At 40.0% G+C, this 21,514-nt stretch overlaps 1 protein-coding gene across 4 annotated transcripts in view; it reads left to right on the top strand.

Annotated features, from left to right (window-relative positions):
- Positions 1 to 21,514, top strand: part of psd3l (pleckstrin and Sec7 domain containing 3, like) — a 109,513-nt gene that overhangs the window by 39,959 nt on the left and 48,040 nt on the right. For all 4 annotated transcript variants that reach the window (XM_072658139.1, XM_072658138.1, XM_072658140.1 and 1 more), the window contains 4 exons: positions 613 to 693; positions 1,537 to 1,649; positions 2,649 to 2,707; positions 9,310 to 9,399. In XM_072658139.1, the coding sequence (XP_072514240.1) occupies positions 613 to 693; positions 1,537 to 1,649; positions 2,649 to 2,707; positions 9,310 to 9,399 (343 nt within the window). The remainder of the gene's footprint in view (positions 1 to 612; positions 694 to 1,536; positions 1,650 to 2,648; positions 2,708 to 9,309; positions 9,400 to 21,514) is intronic.

Here is a 21,514-nt window from a genome sequence, read left to right as displayed (position 1 = left end):
GTCTTTTTTTTTTTTTCCCCCCCTCCATCCGCCCGCGGGTGTGAGTCAACCCGCACACAGCTAGCCTGCGCTCTCCCTCAGCCTCAGCAGAGGTCTGGAGGACAATGCCAGCCTCAATATACTGCCATCAATCCCTTCCCTCCATGCTTGATGTCGTGATTTTGAATTGGTGCTGTGGAAGTGTGTGTAGGCGTTTATATAAATCTCCCCTTCTCCTTCTCACTCTCGTGCTTGCACGCTCTCTCTCTCTCCTCTTTACCTCTCTCTCTCTCTCTCTCTCTCTCTCTCTCTCTCTCCCTCCCTCTCCCTTTCTTTCCCTTCCTCCCTTTCTCCTGTCTTGTTATCTCTCATTCTCTCTTTCTGCCTCTCTAATATACAGTAAATGAAAGTGATGTCATGACCCGCTACTCTGTTCATGCTTATGAAATGTGGCGCATACACAGCCACTGCAAAAACAAGCTGTCCTTGCCCCTCACTGAATGTGTGGGATTATTTTTCATAGACATTATTAGAGGACTGAAAGTAATAAAAAGCACGGTGACTCTACAGTGAATATGGTGGGTTTCTCCCTGTCTGGTTCTAATACGCACCCCTTTGTTTGTCTTCCTACAGCAATGACTTTAGCAAGATGGTCGCCGAAGAGTACCTCACTTTTTTTGAATTCACAGGGATGACATTGGACCAATCGCTCAGGTATAGTTCGTCAGGGCTTTTCTTAAAAATATAGATATCAATAATTTATTTTAGCGAATAACGAAAAGCTTAAATGTGCCAATGAATGTGTTTATTCAGTATTCAGTAAGTTGTTCTTTACATTTCTGATGTATAAATTGGAAATGTGTGACTTTGGTTGAGGTGAGAAATGCTCAGATGTAGTTTTACAATTTTCCTTTTATGGTGGCCTTAAGGGGAAAAATAAGCTCTGCTTTTATCGGCTGGGTTACATTACCACAACCTCTCACAGTAGCCATATAGCAGAGCCAGCCTAGCCTAGCTACAGACTGTAGCAAAAAAAAAAAAAAAGATTGTGTTATTATTATATTATATTATTATTGTTATAGATTGTTTTGTAATCATTCTGAATCACGTTGCTTTGCTTACCTGGCTCCGATGGTCTTCCGGCTTCCTCCGGTTGGCTCTTGGGTTGACCACCTTCAGTCAGTCTAACATTAGCTTTTAGTCTTTTTCTGCTCCCCTGGCTTCTGCGGGGCTCTGCCTGCTTTCTTGTGGAAATATCAGCCATTCTCCCTTCTTTTGATTGGATTAGCTTTAGCTTTTAGCCTTTCTTGTAACTCTGCTGCTGGTGTGCTAGGTTTATGTAAATTGTGGAGGCTTTAATATAATGAGTAAAGATTGACCCTCATTACTCCATCCTAGAGCACCTTTGATTAAACATCATGTATTAAATAATTAATAAAGTTTTGTTTTTTTGGGCTAGTTGAAGAGCTGACTGGTGTTATTAGAGGTATCATATTTTTTGCTTTGCGGATGTTGCTATTAATGTTGATGTTATCCTTTTTTGTTTTTCTTCTGCAGATCCTTTCTTAAAGCCTTTGCACTAATGGGTGAAACCCAGGAAAGAGAGCGGGTTTTAATCCACTTTTCTAATAGGTACTATCAATGTAACCCCACCATCATCGCCTCAGAAGGTACTAGACTTCTTGCTGCATTTTTCTTTTTCTAAATAAATCTGTTTGTTTAGTCCAGTCCTGAATAAACCAGTATACAAGAAAAGCCTTTAGATTGGGAGTCTAGTCTCTGAATTACCTTGTCAGTATTAATATTGCACAGGGCCTTAATCTGTGTCTGGAAAACCAATCCTGAGATTAATAGCTATAAATATGTAAATATGTTGTTTTTTTGTACATTGTGGTTAGTGGATACCAATTGAGAACATTGGAATTTCATTTTCCATTATGAATCATGTGAGGGTTTAGCAGGTGGGTTCATTTCCATGGCTGTTTCCTGCCCACTCATCCTATGAATTAACTAGAGATCAACTCAACTGTCCCTTGAGAAATTATGGAGCTTGTTCGGCCTCAGGTTGACAAATGACCGTTAAAAGAGACAAGCAGAGGTTCGGCAGACGGTCCCATCACCAGAATCTGCCTTTCAGACCGGTCAAATAATGCCCTTATGTAATAGGTTTGCATTGTTTCTTGTCTACATAGTGTATTTACTGAAATGTGGATATGTCATGCCTAGTATTTTTGTCTCTTTTAATGTTCATTTTTGTTCAATGCTGAAGTGTCATGTCTCCCCCATAGCAACCATCTTGGTAACAACAAGCCTCTGTGACCAGTAGATGGGTAAAAGCTAAAACGGTCTCCTTGTTGCTAAGACTGTTGCCATGGAACTGGTGTTACACTTTGGCCCAGTGTAGAGATGGATGATATCAACATAGGGGTACTTCTGCATGTTTAGAGGCTCTTCATGTCACTCTGTGAAATGCTGAATATTTATTTTACAGAACAATGAAGCAAACGTAAAGTATGTGGCTTTGCCGTCACAGGCTGTGAAACATGAGGTGCATGAGCAGAGTTAATCGGTTAGACCTTTCGACTGATGCCTGTTAAAGCCATGACTAAATAATTAGTTATTAAATCTCATTAATACATATTTCTTTTTTCCCCCTTTTCTTTTTACAGATGGAGTGCATTGCCTTACGTGTGCTTTGATGCTGCTCAACACTGACCTTCATGGCCAGGTATGTGGGGATGCCCTCTGATATTTTCCTCCTGGTGTCGTATCTCTTCAGTTAGTTTAAAGTTGGTTGTGGTTGTTAAATGGAAATGACTGCAGCCTCTGCTCTTCTCCTTTGAATGAACTACGGGGTGACCTGGCATCGTTTGGCCTTATCTGAGCTGATTATTCAGTCCATAAAATTGATAAATACCTTTTCACTGGTTCCTGGTGGAGAGCCCTAGCTCACAGAGCCTCTATTCGCTTAGCACAGGATTTTAGACACTCCTTCCAATTGTGGTGCAGTGAACCTTCAAAGTCACTTCTAATCCCATTCTGCTCATGAGGGTGGACTTTTAGACTAGAACATTTCACATGTAAAACATGGGCGTGGTAACGTTGACATTTCATTCGACAGTTTAATTGTCTTTTAAATCCTTTTGTATTGTAATCAGCATGTGAAAAATACCATGCTATTATACAGAAATTCAGTGTATGGATCAAGACTAACTGTGGCTGCTAGTTCTTCATTGTCTGTCCTTGTCTATTGCCTCTTATATCCCTTTTTTTCTCCAGCCGTCATTGTTTTTTTAATTGTTCCTTTTACTGCGGTTTTGAAGTCTAGCTGCCAATCTTGGCATCCGTCTAAAGATTACCTGAAGCTGATTTGTTCCTTATTCCCTTTCTTTGCCCTTTATCCCGTAGATCTCCCATACCCTGTTCAATATGACTCATTTAATGTCAATCTTAAGATGTATAAATAAATAGACTTAGATAATGTTTTACAATATGACTGAAGCTTTAAACTAGTGTTTAGTGTCTACTCATTTTTCTTGGAGTAAATGACAAATGCTTGTTCTCTAGGGCTTCGTGATTAGCCATTACAATAACACCTCTGACAAGTGAAGGAAAAAAACATCGATTACCTTCTTCTACAGATCTACAGCTGCATCTGTCAAAGGGTGGGGCATATTGGGCAGCAAGTGAACAGTCCGTTCTTAAAGGTGTAGTGTGTTAAAAGCAGGAACAGTGAGCTGAAGAATCTGAGCTACTTTGACCAGGGCCAAACTGAGAGGGCTAGGTGACTGGGACAGAGCATCTCCAAAACCTCAGACAGATCTTGTGGGGTGTTTCTAGTATGCAGGGATCAGTACCTACCAGAAGTGGTCCAAGAAAGGACAACCGGTAACCAGCAACCGGGTCATGAGCTTCTAAGGCTCACTGATGCAATCCATGGAGGCTCCGCCACACAGCTTACAGGATCTGCTGCTAACAGATGAAGACTGGTCTGATGAGTCTCACCTGTGTACCCCAAACTGGTTTCATGAGCATGACTGTGTGTTCAATGTTCAGTATTGGTGCAGGCATCCTAATGAGGTGCTCCTGTGAGTGTCTATATTATATGCATTTCATATATTTGTAGTTCAGAGTAAAATAAATCTCAAGAATTTGAATAAGTGAAAAATGAACACTGGCGTTTCTCAAGCTTTCAGGAAATTCAGCAGAGGAAATAGTTGTTTCCCAATAAGAACTTAATCTGTGGCACAAATTTGCTGTGATTATTATCTGTGAAACGAGTGCACAGTATATACACGCTCCTCAGAATAGCTCATCTTTTTGTCTCTGTGGAGCGTGTTCATGTGTCTTTATACTCACGGGGTGGCGAATCTTGGATTTGACGTTTCCTGGCTCCTTCTCAATAGGACACATATGCGCCATGGAGACGCCAAAATTTCACGCCCACACCACGGCAGTTTGCTAGACGCTTGATTTAAAAGATTGGGTTGTTTTTTTTGTTTGTTTGTTTGTTTTTTTTGTTGTGGCCTTCACACAGGTGCAGTGTGTGTGCTTTGTGAAGTTGTGTGAAATTGGACATTGAAACATCCCTTATAATCTCTTCACACATACGCATCCATTAATATTATTATTATTATTATTGTGGATAAAAAAATAACATTATGAAAGTTTCCAAGAAAGAGGTGAGCTGGCGTGGGCCGACGATGCTGTCAGTCTCGGAGATTGAAACGGGTCTCGATAAGAAACATCTTCCTTAATTACTTTTGCCTTTAGGCTGGGGGATTTGATTCCATCATGTCCAGCAAGGGTGTTGTGCACACTGTGGCTTTTCTGCTAGGAAAGACCACATCAGTCTACTGCCTGAAAGACGTATTTGCCGTCATTTTGAAAAACCCTGTACAAGCAGTCTCTCTCAGATTGGCTCTGTGTGTTTTGCTGAGCTTTGATTTTAGAAAATTAAGGGGGGGAAAAGGCATATAACCATAGTATCTGCCATGACTGTGTTTTCCCCTCATTAATGAGTGTTTGGCCCTTTTAAAAGCATTTTTATGAATGCACAATCAGAAGCCTTTACATATCAGTAATAGTCCAGTACCTTACCAATGAGTAAAGGGTATATATGTGTAACATGATGTAATTTTCTGTTGTATGAATTACACCATGATGTACTTCTCTGAGCATACCCTGGATATTATTAGTATATTTGAAAAGAGAGTAGAATTAGTGTTAAATTGGCTGGAATTGGGGTTAAAATTATTTGATTTTTGAAAGGTCTAACCACCTCATTAATGAACAGCCATTAAGACATACGGAGAACATTCATAGATATATATAGATATAGATATATATAGACATTCGAGATATATATGGATATATGTTTTATTCTTTTTTTTTTTCTCCCCTCACATGTCATTTTATTATAATCTTAATTTGTGTTTTTTGTGAAGCGCTTTTCTTAAATGTTGTTCTTTTAAAAAATGAACTTCAACTTTTTATTCAGTTTCCTCTCTCTACTACAAGGCAAATAGTCATTGTATTTATTAAATCTTGTTTTAGAGGCTTGTTTTCAGAGTTCTCTTCACTGTAGTTGTATCATGCTAGAACTGCTTTGAGATGGTCCCATATTTTACTACAATGACTTATGAAATATGACTGATAGTGTTTTGATATTGCGGCTTAAATCTTTAAAGAATCCTAACAATGACGGTGCTACGAAAGATTCTGTGAGCAATGCAATAGAAGAACCACTTTTGGTTACGTAAAGTATGTAATTGAGATGTATGAGTGTGAGTAACTTTTACGTTGCTATTTGTTTACGTTAAATGAGGGTTCTGTGGCTATGTGGATATCGCCAGCACTTTACCACTTTAGTCCTAGGCTACTTTTTGTGTTTTCATATTATTTTGTAACTGCTGTAAATTATTTAGTAGCTGCTATAATACTTTAATTGAACTTCCTTAGTTTGAGGATGAGGAATTGCCCTTTAGGTTTTTAATGGCCTTTTAAAGGCTCTTCAAACGCTCTACTACTCTCTATTACAAACATGGTTCTTTATGGACCCTAAGTTGGTACTTCTATGGCTTCACTCAAAGAAACTTTTAAAGCACCTTGAAGTGTATTACTGAGGTTTGGAAGATACTATAATCCTTGTGGGCTATGAGTTGCCTAAGTCATTTGATAATCCATCCCCTGAAAGCCACCATTGGGCTGCTGTAGTATTTAGTTTGTGTGAAATTTATGTACACATTTGAATCAAGTCAATTCAGCGACCTTTTCATATAATGCAAATGCTTTTTGTGGACCATAAAAGTGGTCCACTTGCCTAATGGATGGACGTCTGCAGGCAAGGCTTTTCATACATTTTCATACAGCAGTGTCGAAGGTCTTGTATGTATTAGACGGAGGCCCTGTGTCGCGCCTTGATATCTTGTGCCAGTCTGAACATTTGTCAGAGCCGTCCACCTACAAACTCGGCTGGTGCTGGCAGAAACTGTAAAGTCATTGGAACAAACACCGTCTGCTCATTATTTTAGTATTCACAGAGGCCTGCTCCCTCTAGCCTTTGTCCCTGGCGTTCCGAAAACCAGTTAAGCACTCGACCAGGATCCTGTATTCAGATCCATGCTCAGCTTTATTCATAGTAATCTCTTTCTGAGACTATGCAATATGTTAAATACATTTATGCCAAAGCTCTTATTATTATTGGTCAGTGAAACAGAATGTCTCTTTGAGAGTAGACGCTCTGAGCACAAGTTTAGATGGAGAGCATGTTTCTTGAATTGCAAAACACTGCAAGCCTCTTTATTGTGAAGAAAAGGATGTCCTTGTCCCGGAATGACTGCATGCAGGCCTCATGAATCTGAGGCACTAGCTGTCTTGTTAAAGCCTGTCGCAGGCATAAAATTGAAAGAATATTGTAACAATCTCATTCATATTGATGTTTTTTCCCAGTTTTTTTTACCCTAATGCAAGCTGTTTCCATTTTCCTCCTCACAGGCTAGGTGTTCTGTATAGCCTTTAATTTCAGATAATACAATACCTTCTAGATCAGTGTCAGTCCATTATCGAAACCATAGATATCCTATGTAGAACCCCTTTTTTAAAATACTAGGTAATGCACAATAATCGATAACTGCTTAAAATCAATATCAGAGATTGGACCATTATACAATATTTTGGTATTTTTTGACATTGTTCTCTGAGAGCTATTTTTGGGTAATATCTGCACAGTATTCATTTTGCTGAATATGCATGCTATAGGTCACTAATGGTCATCCACATGGGCGCTGTCCAAATTCCACATTTGATATGTTTATAAAAAGTGATAAATAATAAGTTCAGGAAGTGTTTAATGGATTATATTAAACCTCACTTGTATTCTGGTCTTTATTCCTGTTGCTGCAGTTATAAGAAAAATGAACCTGTGGAGGTACCTGCATTTCTGCACTGATTCATAATCAATGATCTGTTCATCATCAAGTCACAATTATAGACAGACACAAACTAACTAAACACCAGCTGTACAGTTTGTCTTTTATTGAGCACATTGAGTAATCATCTGCAGTGCAGGTTATCTAAGTCACTGCAACAAACCGTTGAACTGTTCATGCTATTTTTATTGAACACATTGAATAACATTCAAAGCCCAAATTCAGTAACTGTAGGTCCCCTTTAGCAGCAATCACCACTAACTAACATTTTCCTTCAGCTGCAAGAAAGATTTGCACAGTGTTGAATTGGAACTGTGGACCTTTTTTTCCCTGCAAATGTTTCGGTTTATCAGTTCTTTTTTTTTTTTTTGGCATACCTTGCTTGCACAACCCTTTTCAGATCACGCCATCTTGAACATTTGGTGCGTTTTAAGACCATAGCATGTAGTTTATAATTCATTGGTTAAAAAGAATATGATGAAGATATGTGTCTGCATTTCTGCTTTAATTAATTCTTTTTTTTTAATGAGATGGTTTTAAATGTGAAATGAGCAGTGCTTTAACATGGTTTTTATGCAGTGTCTCCCTTGCGATTTAGCAAGTCAGCATTGATGGACGTTTTGTATTTTAAAGCAGAATGTCTACCATGTTTTTTGAAAGATGAGTTCAAAAGGCTGGGACCTGTCTGGAATAAAAAGCATTGCTTGCAGAGAGAAAATGTTCCAAGGCGACTGTAGACTGTAACAGCCTCGCGGTTCAGGGACATCAGTTATGATAAATGGAGGTGGTTGACACGCTCTGCTGGTTTCATTGGTGATCATACAGTCCTTTCAAATAATCAAACATTATGGTAATTGATTAGTTCCTGATTGTAACGGATCGTTGTCGTGGCCTGTGCACTTAACAGAGCCTGAAATCTTTGTTGTTTACACAATCAAGTCAACGAGTGGGCCTTTGATATTTACATCTTCTTTCTGTTTGAGCTTCGCGATTATGATGATCGTTTTTCATATCACTCATGTGCTGCCGTTCGTTTACATCCTGTGGTCCTCGCCGGTCGGGTTAAGACCGCAGTGAAATATTAATGCTATGTTAATACGCAGCCCTGTACTGATATGAAACAGAGAGTGACTGATACACAGACAGTACATAGCTGCAGATATGGCATTGCCAGCCCAGCGACACACAGCTTGAGCACCAATTCATTACAGGTACACCTGATATACCCTATGACTTACAACCTTAGGACTAAAACATCCTTGTCCTGGATTAATTAGAAGTGCTTAGATGTTGTCTTTGGAGACAAAGCGGGAGGGGAAAAAATAGGCTAGAAAAAGTAAGTGCAGCCTTGAATTTAATAACCTGTAGATTAGGGCTGGGCAATTCCAGTCCAGGAGGACCAGATTCCTGCACAGTTTTGTGCTTTTGCTGCTCAGTCACATCTGATTAAACTCCCCTGTCGATCGACAGGTCTGTTTGAGCAGGGAAACCAGTAAACTGTGCTGGACTCTGCCCCCCCCCCCCTTGCCAATCCCTGCTGTATATCTTTCACCAAACATTACCTGTAGCTGCAAATAACATTTGCACAATGTTAAAGAGGACCCCCACCCCCTGCGAATGTGTTTCACTTCATTAGATTGTCTGGTCTAGATCTTCAGGTCGTGTCATTGTGATGTGAAACCAAGAGTGACTGATGTAGGTACAGCACAGTGGTGCTGTATGAAAGTTGAAGATGCGCTGTAGCAGTGACAGTTCAGATGTGCACAGCTTGAGCACAAATTTATTACCAAGGTTTCCTCCTCTGTCTGCTGCTGATGGGGTTAAATAAGGTCTTTGTAGGATGATGTATTGCAGTCCCGCTACATTCTCCAAGTAATAAATGTGTCTTAACACCTTGCAGAATATTGGGAAGAAGATGACGTGCCAGGAATTTATCAATAACTTGGACGGGTTGAACGCAGGACAAGATTTCCCCCGAGAGCTACTCAAGGTAAGTTCATCTGCCTCACCTCGTGAAACGGTAAATCCATAGGCCCTCGTCGGTGAGCATCATGTGGGAATGCATGGGGCGATATGGCATGTAAGATGAGCTGGGTCGTGATGGTATGGATAAAACAAGTCGGGCATAGCAGGCCAGGCTGTTAATCTTGTTTGAAAGGGGAGAGCTTTTGGATCTGGTAATTCAAAACGCTATGCTGGTCCACTGCGAACAAATGATCATTTGATCTCTATGGCTTTAGAGTACAACTCTTCATAGCTATTCAGCAGGCACCCACCTGATATTTGTACACTTGATATACCCCATGACTTACAACCTAAGGACTAAAACATCCTTGTCCTGGATTAATTAGAGCCGTATAGACGTTGTCATTGGACACAAAAGCAGCAGTCTGAAATGAATGTCAGGCTTTTAGCAGGTATATTCATAGACTTTTTGCTAACCGCTTGTATTTCTTTAGACACCCCCCCCCCCCCCCCCCCACCCCCCACCCCCCATCAACCATTCTCCACCAACCATAGACCAGTGACCTTCCGGTCCCAAGCCCATTTCTCTGACCTTTAGTCATTAAGTTGACTCTACTACCTATATTTAACCACTATTACAACATCAGCTACTTAAAATACTATACTATAGTACTTTAGCCAAAGCAACTTAACTTAAAGGTTGCCAGTCAGTCAGCGCGCAGCAGTGTTCGCTCACGTCTGGCAAACTTTGCATTTCGGCTCTCTTTGGAATTCAGAGGTCCCAGCAGCATTCCTTGGAAAAATGTACATACAGCAAAACGGATTTTGTTTACCACAAGGTGCAACAGCAGCAATTTTTGGGAAATACCATTAATTTGTGTTTATTTGATTTACTGGTATGGGCATGGTGCCAACTGCAGAGTGAAAAGACACCTTTAGGGATTTGTGGTTTTTGCAGTTGAGTGTTCTGACCAGCAGCACGTTGAATAATGTGATTTACAAGGACTCTATAAAGCAGAATGCTGGGAGGAATTAAATATGGTAATTGGACAAAGTTATAAGAAACATTTTAAGGGCCCTAATCTTGAAAAGTTTTTTTTAAATTATTATTTATTTTAATTAATCCGTACTGTTTTTATTCTAAGGGATAAAGAGCAGTTGGGAAAATTGTCATGTAAAATGAATAAATGTAGTATGGGGTAGTAGGGAATATAAAATATAATAAAAATGTGGGATGTGATCCCTTTAAGTTTAAAACTCACTAGGTTTCATACTGTGATCTGTCATATTGAACTCTACATGACTGTGCAGCGGGCACCCACTTGGTATTTGTACACCTGATATACCCCATGACTTACAACCTAAGGACAAAAGCATCTTTGTCCTGGATTAATTAGGGCTGCTTAGATCTTGTCATTGGAGACAAAAAGGGAGGTCTTGGGGGCAGCAGCCTGAAATGAATCGTCCGGCTATTAACAGGTGCTGCGATCACTTACAAAACAGCACACATATTTTCATTGTGTGTGTGTATGTGTTTGTGTGTGTATCTATGAATGACTGGGTGTCATAATATGAGCTTCATGAAAGGGGGAAAAAGCAATTGTGATAGAATTGCTGCTACTACTACTACCACCACCAATAGCGAGGATGAATCACAAACAACTGTTCGGTTATTGCCTCGTGGTTATTTACCCTCTGCTGAGAGCAGCTTATTCTGCCTCTGTTCTTTTCCTAATGTGAACTGACTTGAAGTTTGCTCTACTAAAATGCGCAGCTATTATTCCAGGTGTTACCGTTTACAGTAAAGGAATATGCTGCTGTTTTCCTATTCAGTGTTCTGAAACTGTAATGTGGACATTTGCAGTAATTTAGACAATTAAAAAAGAACAAGAGCTTAATGTCAGCACATAAAAAATCTAAAAATCTAAATGTTGTCCATACTGTCCATAATAACTGTGTATTTACAGATCACCACTGTCCTGCAAAAACCTTCTAGCTCCATTTTTGATGTTTTTCACTGTGACGTGATGTGAATCTGGTAGTTGTTCTGAACATTGTGTCAGAATTTGGTAATGAATGGACTAATAGAAATTCTTCTAGTTTATTGTCCTTTTTTCTGTAAAGTCTTCATTTTGGAGATAAAAGGTTTTAGCGTGACAGCGCCGAAATAATATCTCCTCTATATCATCTTGTATTTCTGTATCTGTATTATCTTATCTGCCTGTACAGCCTACAGTAGTTTAGCTCTGTCCATTTGCGGGAGCGTTGTAAGGAGTCTATATTTATATTGTTTTCTCTATAAAACAAAACCCAATGGCCAATTTGAATCTGACTGTTGTTCCTTTACATCGTGTCTACATATCTTGATTAATGTATCATGGATGGATAGAAATGTCAGTCTTAAAGACACAGTAACAAAACTGACTGTTTGATTCTAAGGGATGAAGAACAATGGGAAAATGTTCATATAAAAATGAGTTCTGACTGGTTTTGGTACCTAAAGCTATTCAGGTCATAATTGAACCTGAGGAAAGGAAGTGTAATGAAGGTACAGTGTCCGGTATGGCTCCTGTAAAACACTCAGTGAGCCGTTACTTCAGCATGCAGTTAACATTCAATCAGATGCATCATACAGATAAAGCAGATCAAGATCTGCTTGAAAAACACTGACTTATTCTTTAAACCCATATAAGAGGGGATTATATGCATCATCACTGTACCGTATTGTACACCAAAAAACAAGATTCAATCCAACAGCTTGGGATTTTTTTTTTTTTTTTTTGATACTCTTCTTCCATTAAATGTGAGTGTTTGGCCCACCTGCCAGACAATCCTTTCTCATGGTCACTCTGACACGTCCAGTGCTGGCACATTAGTTGCAGCAAAAGCTTATTCCTGCACCGGCAGACCGGAACACAGTCATATTGGGCATACGCTTCGCTACCCGAGAAAGAAGGAAATGAGTTTGCCAAGAAGCGCTTCTCAGCAGACTTAAATAACCCCCTGCATCTTCCCCTCCTCCTCCTCCTCCTCCCCCTCACACCCCTCCACTTTTAATAAAATGAACACACCTCACCCTTGCGGCAAATTTGATGCGTGGACTACAGCGTGGCAATAACTTGGCCTGGCTCTGGACATGGCCAAGTGGAAGATATGATGATGCCCTCCAACTAAGTGGAATGCCCTGGCTGTGCCTCTGTCATGGTGCTTCAGCCACTGCCAGATTGGATTGGCTTGTTGCTTTCATAAGCTTTTCATTACCTGCTCACAGTAGGGCTCCCTGGGCTCCAAAGCCTTACAGGCTTATGGTTTTAATTAGAATAGAGTGGTGCTTTCAGTGTCCTCTTAATTAAATAAAATGTCTCTTTTGAAGTGAAGTCAAAAATATGGCAAAAATAGGCGCTCTTTATTCGTTTAAGTCAGGCTGATATCAGCTTTTACTAGGGGCATGTGTGCTTGGTGAAGGAGCTGTTAGCAAAAGTTGACAATCACAGACTAAACCCATCGTTGGCATTCTGTTCAAAGATGGGCACAGTATGTATCGTGCCATGAGAACACAAGGGCAGAATCAAATCCTTTGTTCTTGCGGCAGAGTTTAAGCTCAGGTAAAGCTCAGAGCTCATTATGGGTAAATGGTAGGCCAAGGTTGCATTACCTGGACCTTGAATAGCTGTGGGCTGCTTTCTGCCTAGAAATCAGCCGGCCAAGACTCCAAATATTTTGATGAATGACTTTGTCCTTTCAAGCTTTGTGGTTGGCGTCTGCAGGAACTGTGGTAAATTGGTGACGGATTCATTGGCTCTGATGTTCCCATTAACACAAAGGCAGTTTTACAGGCTGTAATGCATCAAAGCATTGATTGTTGTGATATTAAGTCATTCATGCTCACCAAATAAGCAAGTCCATTAATATTGTCTTTATTCATGATCAGTTTCATTCTGATCACCCTGGGTCTCGCACATCAGCAAGCAAATGCGAGATACAGAGGGCAAATTAATCCACTGTGATGTCTTTTATTGATTCTTCCTCAAGTCTGTCCAGTTCAACAGATATGTCTGGTCAACTGGTAACTAACTCTTGCTAATGAAAAGCTTAAGATTTTGCCCTAGTTGACGTGTTTTACTTTCAGGATCCTCAGTAGAGGCTATGCATTGGCGTGGTCACGTTCCCGCTGGCACACGCCCCCTTTAGTCGGACTGAGCAGCAAAACATTCTGCAGAACGGCTGCATTTATTAGGGAAAACGGCCAAAACCAGAAATGAAACAAGCGATTAGCTGCTCAAGTTAAAGGCTGGACTTGACATTGATCCATCCAAATTGCCAAAGGACCAATGGTCCATGGACAGCAATGTGTAGACAGGAACATCCAGCTATCTGAGGCTCAAAACACAGCTGGGATATATATATATAGGATATATAAGGATATGTAAGGATCTCATATCTAAGAGCACAAAGACAGGTGAATCGTATTGGAAGTGTTTTCCACTGTTTCCAGGCATATTTTCGTTAACTGGTTCTTCCAGGTTTGCTGGCTTTTCCTTATAGTCGAACTTAGCATGTAGCTAAATTTGCTACTACAGTGGCCTTGTTTTTCCCACATAATCCAGCTACTTTTTCACTTGTCTGTGAAAGGATAAATTCTTGCTGAATCTGTTTGTACAGTAAATCACACAACAGCTCTGTCCTGTTTTGTGTTTTAGCGGCATTCACACTGTACGAGAGTAATTGTTAATAATTGAGAGTAATATCTGTTTCCTTGGTTTGAGAGTTGTCCTGGTTTTTAAAAGACATGTATTCGACTCGGAGGCAGTGGGTTTTCCTGCCACAAGAACGTTTCTGACCCAAAAGTATGGTTAAGCAAAGAAGTAAAAAGTTTTATGTAGCTTTTTAATAATATTTTTTCTAATATACTATACTCAAACATCAGGGGAATCAAACTGGTTTCTGCAGGTTTCATCTTAAAACAGTCCCAGTTGAACGCAATGGTTAAAGGAAATGAGTCAACCAAGGCTTTTTTTTTTTTTTTTCCCCCCTTTGAACATCCTATCCAGAGCCCGCACATGCTTAATATCCGAGTGACTAATCATTTTAAAGCGTTTTTGAAAATGCTTTTGAATTTGACTCCACTTAGTCCACTTTAACCTTCTTTTTATCTTTGAATGTACTCCACTCCTCTCCAACTGGGCATATCCAAACTCGTATAGTCTATGTATTCTGCTCTTAAATGAATTACCCTGCTCTGCTCCAGTTGTAGAATGGAAAATAGGGCATGCTGATCTTGTATCGTGACGACGCAGACTTGTGTGGAGCTGGGCTGCACCTGCCAGAATGAGAATGGAACACTAGGAGGACGCTAATGTGTTGTGACTGGGTGTCCTCAGTGTGTCTGTGTTAGAGAGAGCGAGAGAGACAGAGCTCTACCAGCTGTTAGCCTGCCACTCCTTTCTCTTTCATGTCTATTCAGCTTCCTCCAAAGAAACAGGCTGCCAAGCCAGTGCAGTTTCACATACGTAGCCCAGCAGCAAAACTAGGGAATTCCTCTCACCAGTGTGTTTTATTATGTACAGCTTGTTGCAGCTTCTCCAGGCAGAGGCTACAATGCATTAATGTGGGTTTTATGAGTGAGTTGTCTAATTCAGACAACTGTAGACTGTTATTATCCAGTGGCATCAAGTCGATTTTGACTCCTGGTGACCATACGGGCAGTGTTTCTCCAGAATGTTGGGTCATCTGTTTGGGTTTATAGGTTTCTAAATGGCTTGTTCATTAAATCTCTTGACTGTGTCTATCCAAGTTTCTGCTGGCTGATTCCTTCCTGTTATGCCCTCTTGTTAACTGTGGAAGTTAGAAATGTATACATGCACTGAGAAACATGACAAAATCCAGCTTAATTTATCGGAGTATGCTGTTTACATGACTTCTTGAATAATTCGACTATTAGATAACTTATGATCAAATGATACATTTTTTAAGTGCATGTAAACACACTCCTTGTTTCTCCTAAAATGAAGGGCATTCAGTTTGTTGAAGTAACTGTCTCCAAAGTGCTGATGTTGGAGTCTCTGTCTCTACTGTCCGAGGTAGGCTTTCTATTGGAGCATTGCTACAAGGATTTAATTGCATTCAGCAACAAAGCCGTTGCCTATCTCATCCCTAACTTGTCCCAACTGCTCCACCACTCCATGGGGGGGGGGACTTCAAAAATACGTGCCAATAAGGTCATGTTTATCTGCTCCAGACCGTCCCGTTATTTTGGCTATACTTCTCTATAAGAGCTAGTCTTGCTGTGTGTGTACATTTGCACATCTTGTGTCAACAATTGCTTCAACTGAAAGTAGCCAAATGCATTTATTAGAAGAGGAGTCCAAAAACATTGGACATACAGTGTTTAAGATACACACCTATTGCTGGTGTGGAGTTTATCTGTCGTGGGTAATGCTGTAAATTGGTGTAACTTGGCCAAGCACAAATTAGCTAGAACACCTTGTAAAGAAGAGCTTGTTGGATTTTGCATCTATGAAAGGAGCACTGAAGTATAGAACACAGCTGAAATGTGTTTTTTATGAATCCAGTCATACAATGTGCATCCTTCAAAGACAGCAACTAAAAACTTCTTTGAAAGAGGTTCAGCCTGCTTCTCCATTCAGTTCTTCTTCTTCTTCTTTTCTTGGCTTCTGTCTCCTGGACGTAGTGGAACTGTGACCTTAAATAACTTTACTTGTTCAGAAGAAGTTGATTGTCCATGTCAGAAAATAAATGGAAAGGGCTTCACTGTCAGAAATGTTCCACAGTCACATCACATTTTGATTTGGGCCCACATTTTATTAGAATGATTCCACAAGAGAACTGTTAAAGAAAGGCACATGAAGGAGAACAAAAGAACAGTAATACATGTAATGTTTCTACACTTACTTAAACGATTGTGATGTCCAATATTACCAGTTATTGAGCTAAGCCTTGTCCGAGGTCAGCCTTTATTATAGTGTTTGACACATCACTGCATACATCCCAGATTGTACTCTTGATCTGTGCAGCAGTGTTTCTTCATAATGGAAAGTAAGTAATTAAATGCACAATGGAGCCAGCAACCACTTCTGCTACAAATGCTGTTAAAAACAGAACGGCCTCCATGTGTCCTTGAGCTATCTTGTGGAGATGAACGTTGGCAAGGCACCAGGAGTGTTATGGAAGATTGGTGCTTTGCATCTATGACACTGTGTGTCCTTGTTGATTTATTACCCACATAGGGCTTCATTTAGTAGTCAGTGCTTGGCTTCTTTGCTAACTTTTTCCCTATGTGATCAAAATATGATGGCTGTCTCCTTTTCAAATTTCATTTGATCACATGATTCACATGATCAATTTCCAACCTGTTTTAACCCCTTAGAATGAAATAGACCGTTTGATTCAGCACCTTTAAGATTGCTGAATGTAAATGACTCTTCACTAATTGGTTTATATCTGTTGTGTGTCTTGTTCAGAAAGCAATCCAGACTGAAACACATTCATCTTGGAGAATGGGTGAAGCTAATCTGCTGTAGATTTATATTGAAGTACACTGAATATTAAAAGATCCTTAAAAATCTAAATATTTCTGCTCTGTGTTTTCTATTTAAATGTTGAAAGCTTCACTTAACACTCAATTTTCGTATTACACAAATAAGTCCATGTATCGAAATGTGTTCCCAGTGGCTTCACTTGCAAAAGCAGTTTATTCATCATGAGACATCCATATATAGACTGAATTGGACAGTGTATGGCACATGTTGAAACCGCAGCGATGTAGTCGTCCATTACATGGAGCCTTTAAAACAAAGAGCATGTTGGCATATTGAAAACTGAACCAACCCAATAGCCCATACCTAGCGAGGTCACGTCATCCCTCTATAATCCTGCTGTTCCTGTCATCACATGAAAGATTAGCGTTGCCGCTTGTTGTACAACGCACACAAGGTCAGCACTTGATAGCGATTTGGCAGCTGAAGGGATGCTCCTGTTTTCACCTATACTGCACCTACAGCAATATGTGTATTTGGAAAAGTGCTACATAGGCAGAGTTCGTTTGTAGGGTCATCATTGACCTGATGAGTACATCCTGGTGTTTGGAAATCCATGTGTTTGTATTTGACTTTGACAGCACGAAGGGATGTGTGATGTGCACCGTTGTTCATTTTGTCTTCACACCTGTCTGAAGCTGTTAGTTTCCAGTGTTAATTGAATGTCCCTAATGGGATTAGGAATGTACAAGTTCTAGAGGTGTTTTGTGCTGATTTTGCAACTGAGCCCATTATGCCATCCCCTCCGCTTTCTCAGTGGTAGTGCAGCTACTGAAAGTAACTTTCATGATGGCTCTGCAAGTTGTATTTGTGGCAGTGGTTGAACTTCTTTTGCAGTTTTTGGGTCATGCAGCAACGTAGCATGCTCAACACAGCTGAGCAAAGAGAGTGATATTGATTGGGAATCTGTTGAAACATTCAGTTTATTTTTATCTACAGAATGAGTCTTAAAATGCAGTGATGTGTATTGATGCATTGCTGTGAATGTTGCGATTCAGATTCATACATTTTTGGGAAAGTATGATCTCGGGCACTTTTTAAATATGTATAAAAATAACTAAATAAAATAAAAACGTATCTATTGTTGGCAAATCCACCCCTTCTGTGATCTTTAATATAATTTTTATTTATTTACAAATTTGAAATTGATGGATAGAATAACCTTCTAAAGAACCCGCTGCATCCTTGTAAAGTTGGAGATTTATGCCCCTACTGGACAGCAAGCCTAGAAGTATTCAGGTCGCGTCTCACGTACAGCAGCAAAACCTGAAGAAGTTTTATGTCATTTCCCTTAACTGGAGCTATGCCACACTGCACCATGGAGACAGAGACACTGCACAGCTCTGCCTGACTTGTCAGTGGACATGACTGTTATATCTTCCCCATATTTTCCAAAATATGAGATGGGCCAGATTCATAAACCTTGGCAGTAACGATGCTACCTCACTCAAAAAGTGCAGCAGGGCCCTGTTCAGCAAAGTGGTATTCAACATGCCGGTCCTTTTCTTTGAAACGTGACTTCAGCAAGAGCCAATCAGCATCAGCAAATTAATGAAGTAATGCTTTATACCAGAGCTCGGCACCTGTTTTGGGATCGAAATGGACCGAAAACCTCAGAATTCAAGAATCAGAGATACTGCTCTGTAGAACGTTACAGGTGTTGCACTTGACCACTTCCATCCACTGTCAAAACAATGGCCAGATGAAGAAAAAGCTTTCAGATATCACATTTTCAGTCCGTGAAGCAAGCTGAAGGGCTGGACGGAATTGATGAATCACATTAATCATATTATAATTCCCTAAAAATTTCTCGCTGACCTATTGTTATATTAGTGAGGTTAGTAGGAACCAGGGAGCTGCATATATCGCTACTGAATAGATTCTTTCAGGGCTTTCTTTTTTTGGTTGTGGCTCATTTTAGGTCTTCAATGGTATAATTCCAGCCAAGCAAATGTAGCTTCTGGGCAGTAGTGTGTTTTGTCATTAGTGGGTTTGATTGGTGGCAGTCTCTGGCCTCCATTATGGATTTAACCCTCCTGCAGTTATCATCCACCAGAGTGATAAAGCACATCCTCCCCGCAGAGAACACAACCGCAGTGGACCAGAGAAAACATTTGCAGGGTCAGTCCTCCAGGGTCCATTCCGTTTTAATATGCACAATCGGCATTGGTGTTGCGTGGTGGCTCTAACTTCTGACCAACCATCTGGCAACTGAGGACATTTGGAACCTAAGAAAGCGAGCATGCCCTGAAAGCGTTAGCAGTCGTGCATTACCAAGAGCTTAGAGCTGCAGGGTTTGCCAATCAGAGTCTTTTCCTGGGAGAAGATTTTCACACAAGGTCTTCTGACCGCTCCTCATCCTGGCCAACAATTCTTTGTCTCTGTTTCTATGAACAGCGTGAATGGCAAAGGCTGACCTTTTGAGACAGCAGGGACATGACCGGATCCCATGCTTCTTTGTAATCAGACACCAATCGCTGCCATCACAGTAATGATGTTTCTATTTTGACCAGACTCATTTGACAGCTGTTTAAAGATGAAGATCGCTTAACAGAAAGCACGTTTGTCGTTCTGGATGTTATCCATCACTCCAAATGATGAGGAATTAAAAACTAGAATGGAATAACAAGCTACAGATTTCAACAAACTGACTAGTAGCAATGATTAACAGTGGAACTGTGCCATCATGATTACTCAAAGTTGATTATGCAAATAAAAAAGAACATATTGGTATTTACTTTCTTGGGTAAGTGGGCAATTTCAGTTGTTAAGCATGTTTTAAAATGGGCTCTCTTACAGGATACATATTTATATATACAAATACAGGATTTCTTTTCACTCTGGGTATCTTGCACTGACAAGGATATTTAATTAAGCAGAATTCCAGCTAATCAGAGCTAATCACATATTTGTTAATGTAGTTTTGTTGCACCGCATTTTTAAATCTGGATTAACAAATTATTGGTCAAAACTTAATACCATCAACATGCAATTCAGTTGTATTTTCTACTCTGATGGATTTGTCACTAAGTAAGTGCCCTTTTATACACATAGGACACAATAGATCTATAGCCTCCTGTAGATTATCTACACATGTACACATCTACACATTTGAATTGCAAACAAGGAATGTCTGCCTGGCACTGCTGTTGTTTGATTCATGCTCGATGGGGAAGATGGATGGGTTTTGTCCTTAGATATTTTAAAATATCTGGTTGTGACCTCAATGTCAGACTTGCATCCTTTCCTGGTGCATGTGTACATTTTCTGCTTTTCTTACATAAACACATAGTTTATAACATTTAAAATGGTAGATATCCTTAACCCCTTTTACATTCATGATATTTAGCTTTTATTACACCCTAAGGATTACTGTTTGTTAAATACATGCAAACTGGCAGAGTTGTTCCTGGGATGGTTCAGTGGAGTTTAAGAGGTAATTAAAAGTTTAAATCTGTGTTTAAAGTAATAGAGCAACATTAATCTTAGTCTAGATTAATCTCTAGAATAAATCTAGGCGCACTGCAAACCTGATACCGGGGTTAAAATAGTAGTTAAATCTCACACTCATCAAGTTTGCCACAACTGGATTAATAGATTAACTTAATCTAAATTGAAGATTAAACCATGTTGGTGCACCTGACCAATAGTGTTTCTAAAGGCTTCCTGCTTCACCTTTTCCTAGTCCCTGCATGGCTTCTTGTTCACATTCTCAGATTAATTATTTAGCTTTAATTTAATTGGTAGATTATTTGATTACTAGTAATTACTTGACTATGAATAATGGATACATTTACTATATTACCAGATGACTAATCCACAGTGGCAGTTCTACAAAGGAACATGGTTTTCAGTGCCTGTTGCAGAAATCCAGCACTGGATTTAAATGGACATGGCTGTTTTGTTTAGTTTTTTAGGGGGGGGGGGCATGCAGCGTTTCTCCTTCTCTCCTGTTTGACAGGGCCATGAATACACACCTTGTGTCGTGATGACAGTACTCAGATTGTGTGTGTGTGTGTGTGTGTGTGTGTGTGTGTGTGTGTGTGTGTGTGTGTGTGTGTGTGTGTGTGTGTGTGTGTGTGTGGGAGAAAGAGCAGGTGGGGAGGCTCCTGTCTGAAAATGTGGTCATGCTGAGGTCAAAAGATAGATCGCTGGACGTTACAACAGACACAGTAGCTATCTTTAGATGCTCAGTTCTTTAAAGGTGAAGATGGTCATTAGAAAATATGGTCATTAGAGAAAACATTACCAGCCCGTGCCTCTCTAATTGATAAAGTCCTGACATTACATTACTTGTTTAAGTGTGGCAGCATTTCTCTGTCGAATGGTCAAGAACAGATCTGCATCCCACACCTCGAGACCTAGGAATCTCTCTCCAGCCACGTCATATCAAATGCTTTTCCACTGTTTCCATCCTCGAATCTCAGGCCAGTGTCTTAAAATATACATTGTCTTTGATCGCCTACTCTAACCACGCATTTCTTTAGGCAGTATCGTTATTGACTGTGTTTAGAGGTCATTCTTGAGGAGTTGCTTGAGATGCTGAGGGATATTTTTTTAAGGATGCACTGAACGACCTGGAGA

The sequence above is a fragment of the Salminus brasiliensis genome, chromosome 16 (genome assembly GCF_030463535.1).
Source record: "Salminus brasiliensis chromosome 16, fSalBra1.hap2, whole genome shotgun sequence".
Classification (NCBI taxonomy): domain Eukaryota; kingdom Metazoa; phylum Chordata; class Actinopteri; order Characiformes; family Bryconidae; genus Salminus; species Salminus brasiliensis.
This window is presented reverse-complemented; position numbering and strand designations above follow the sequence as displayed.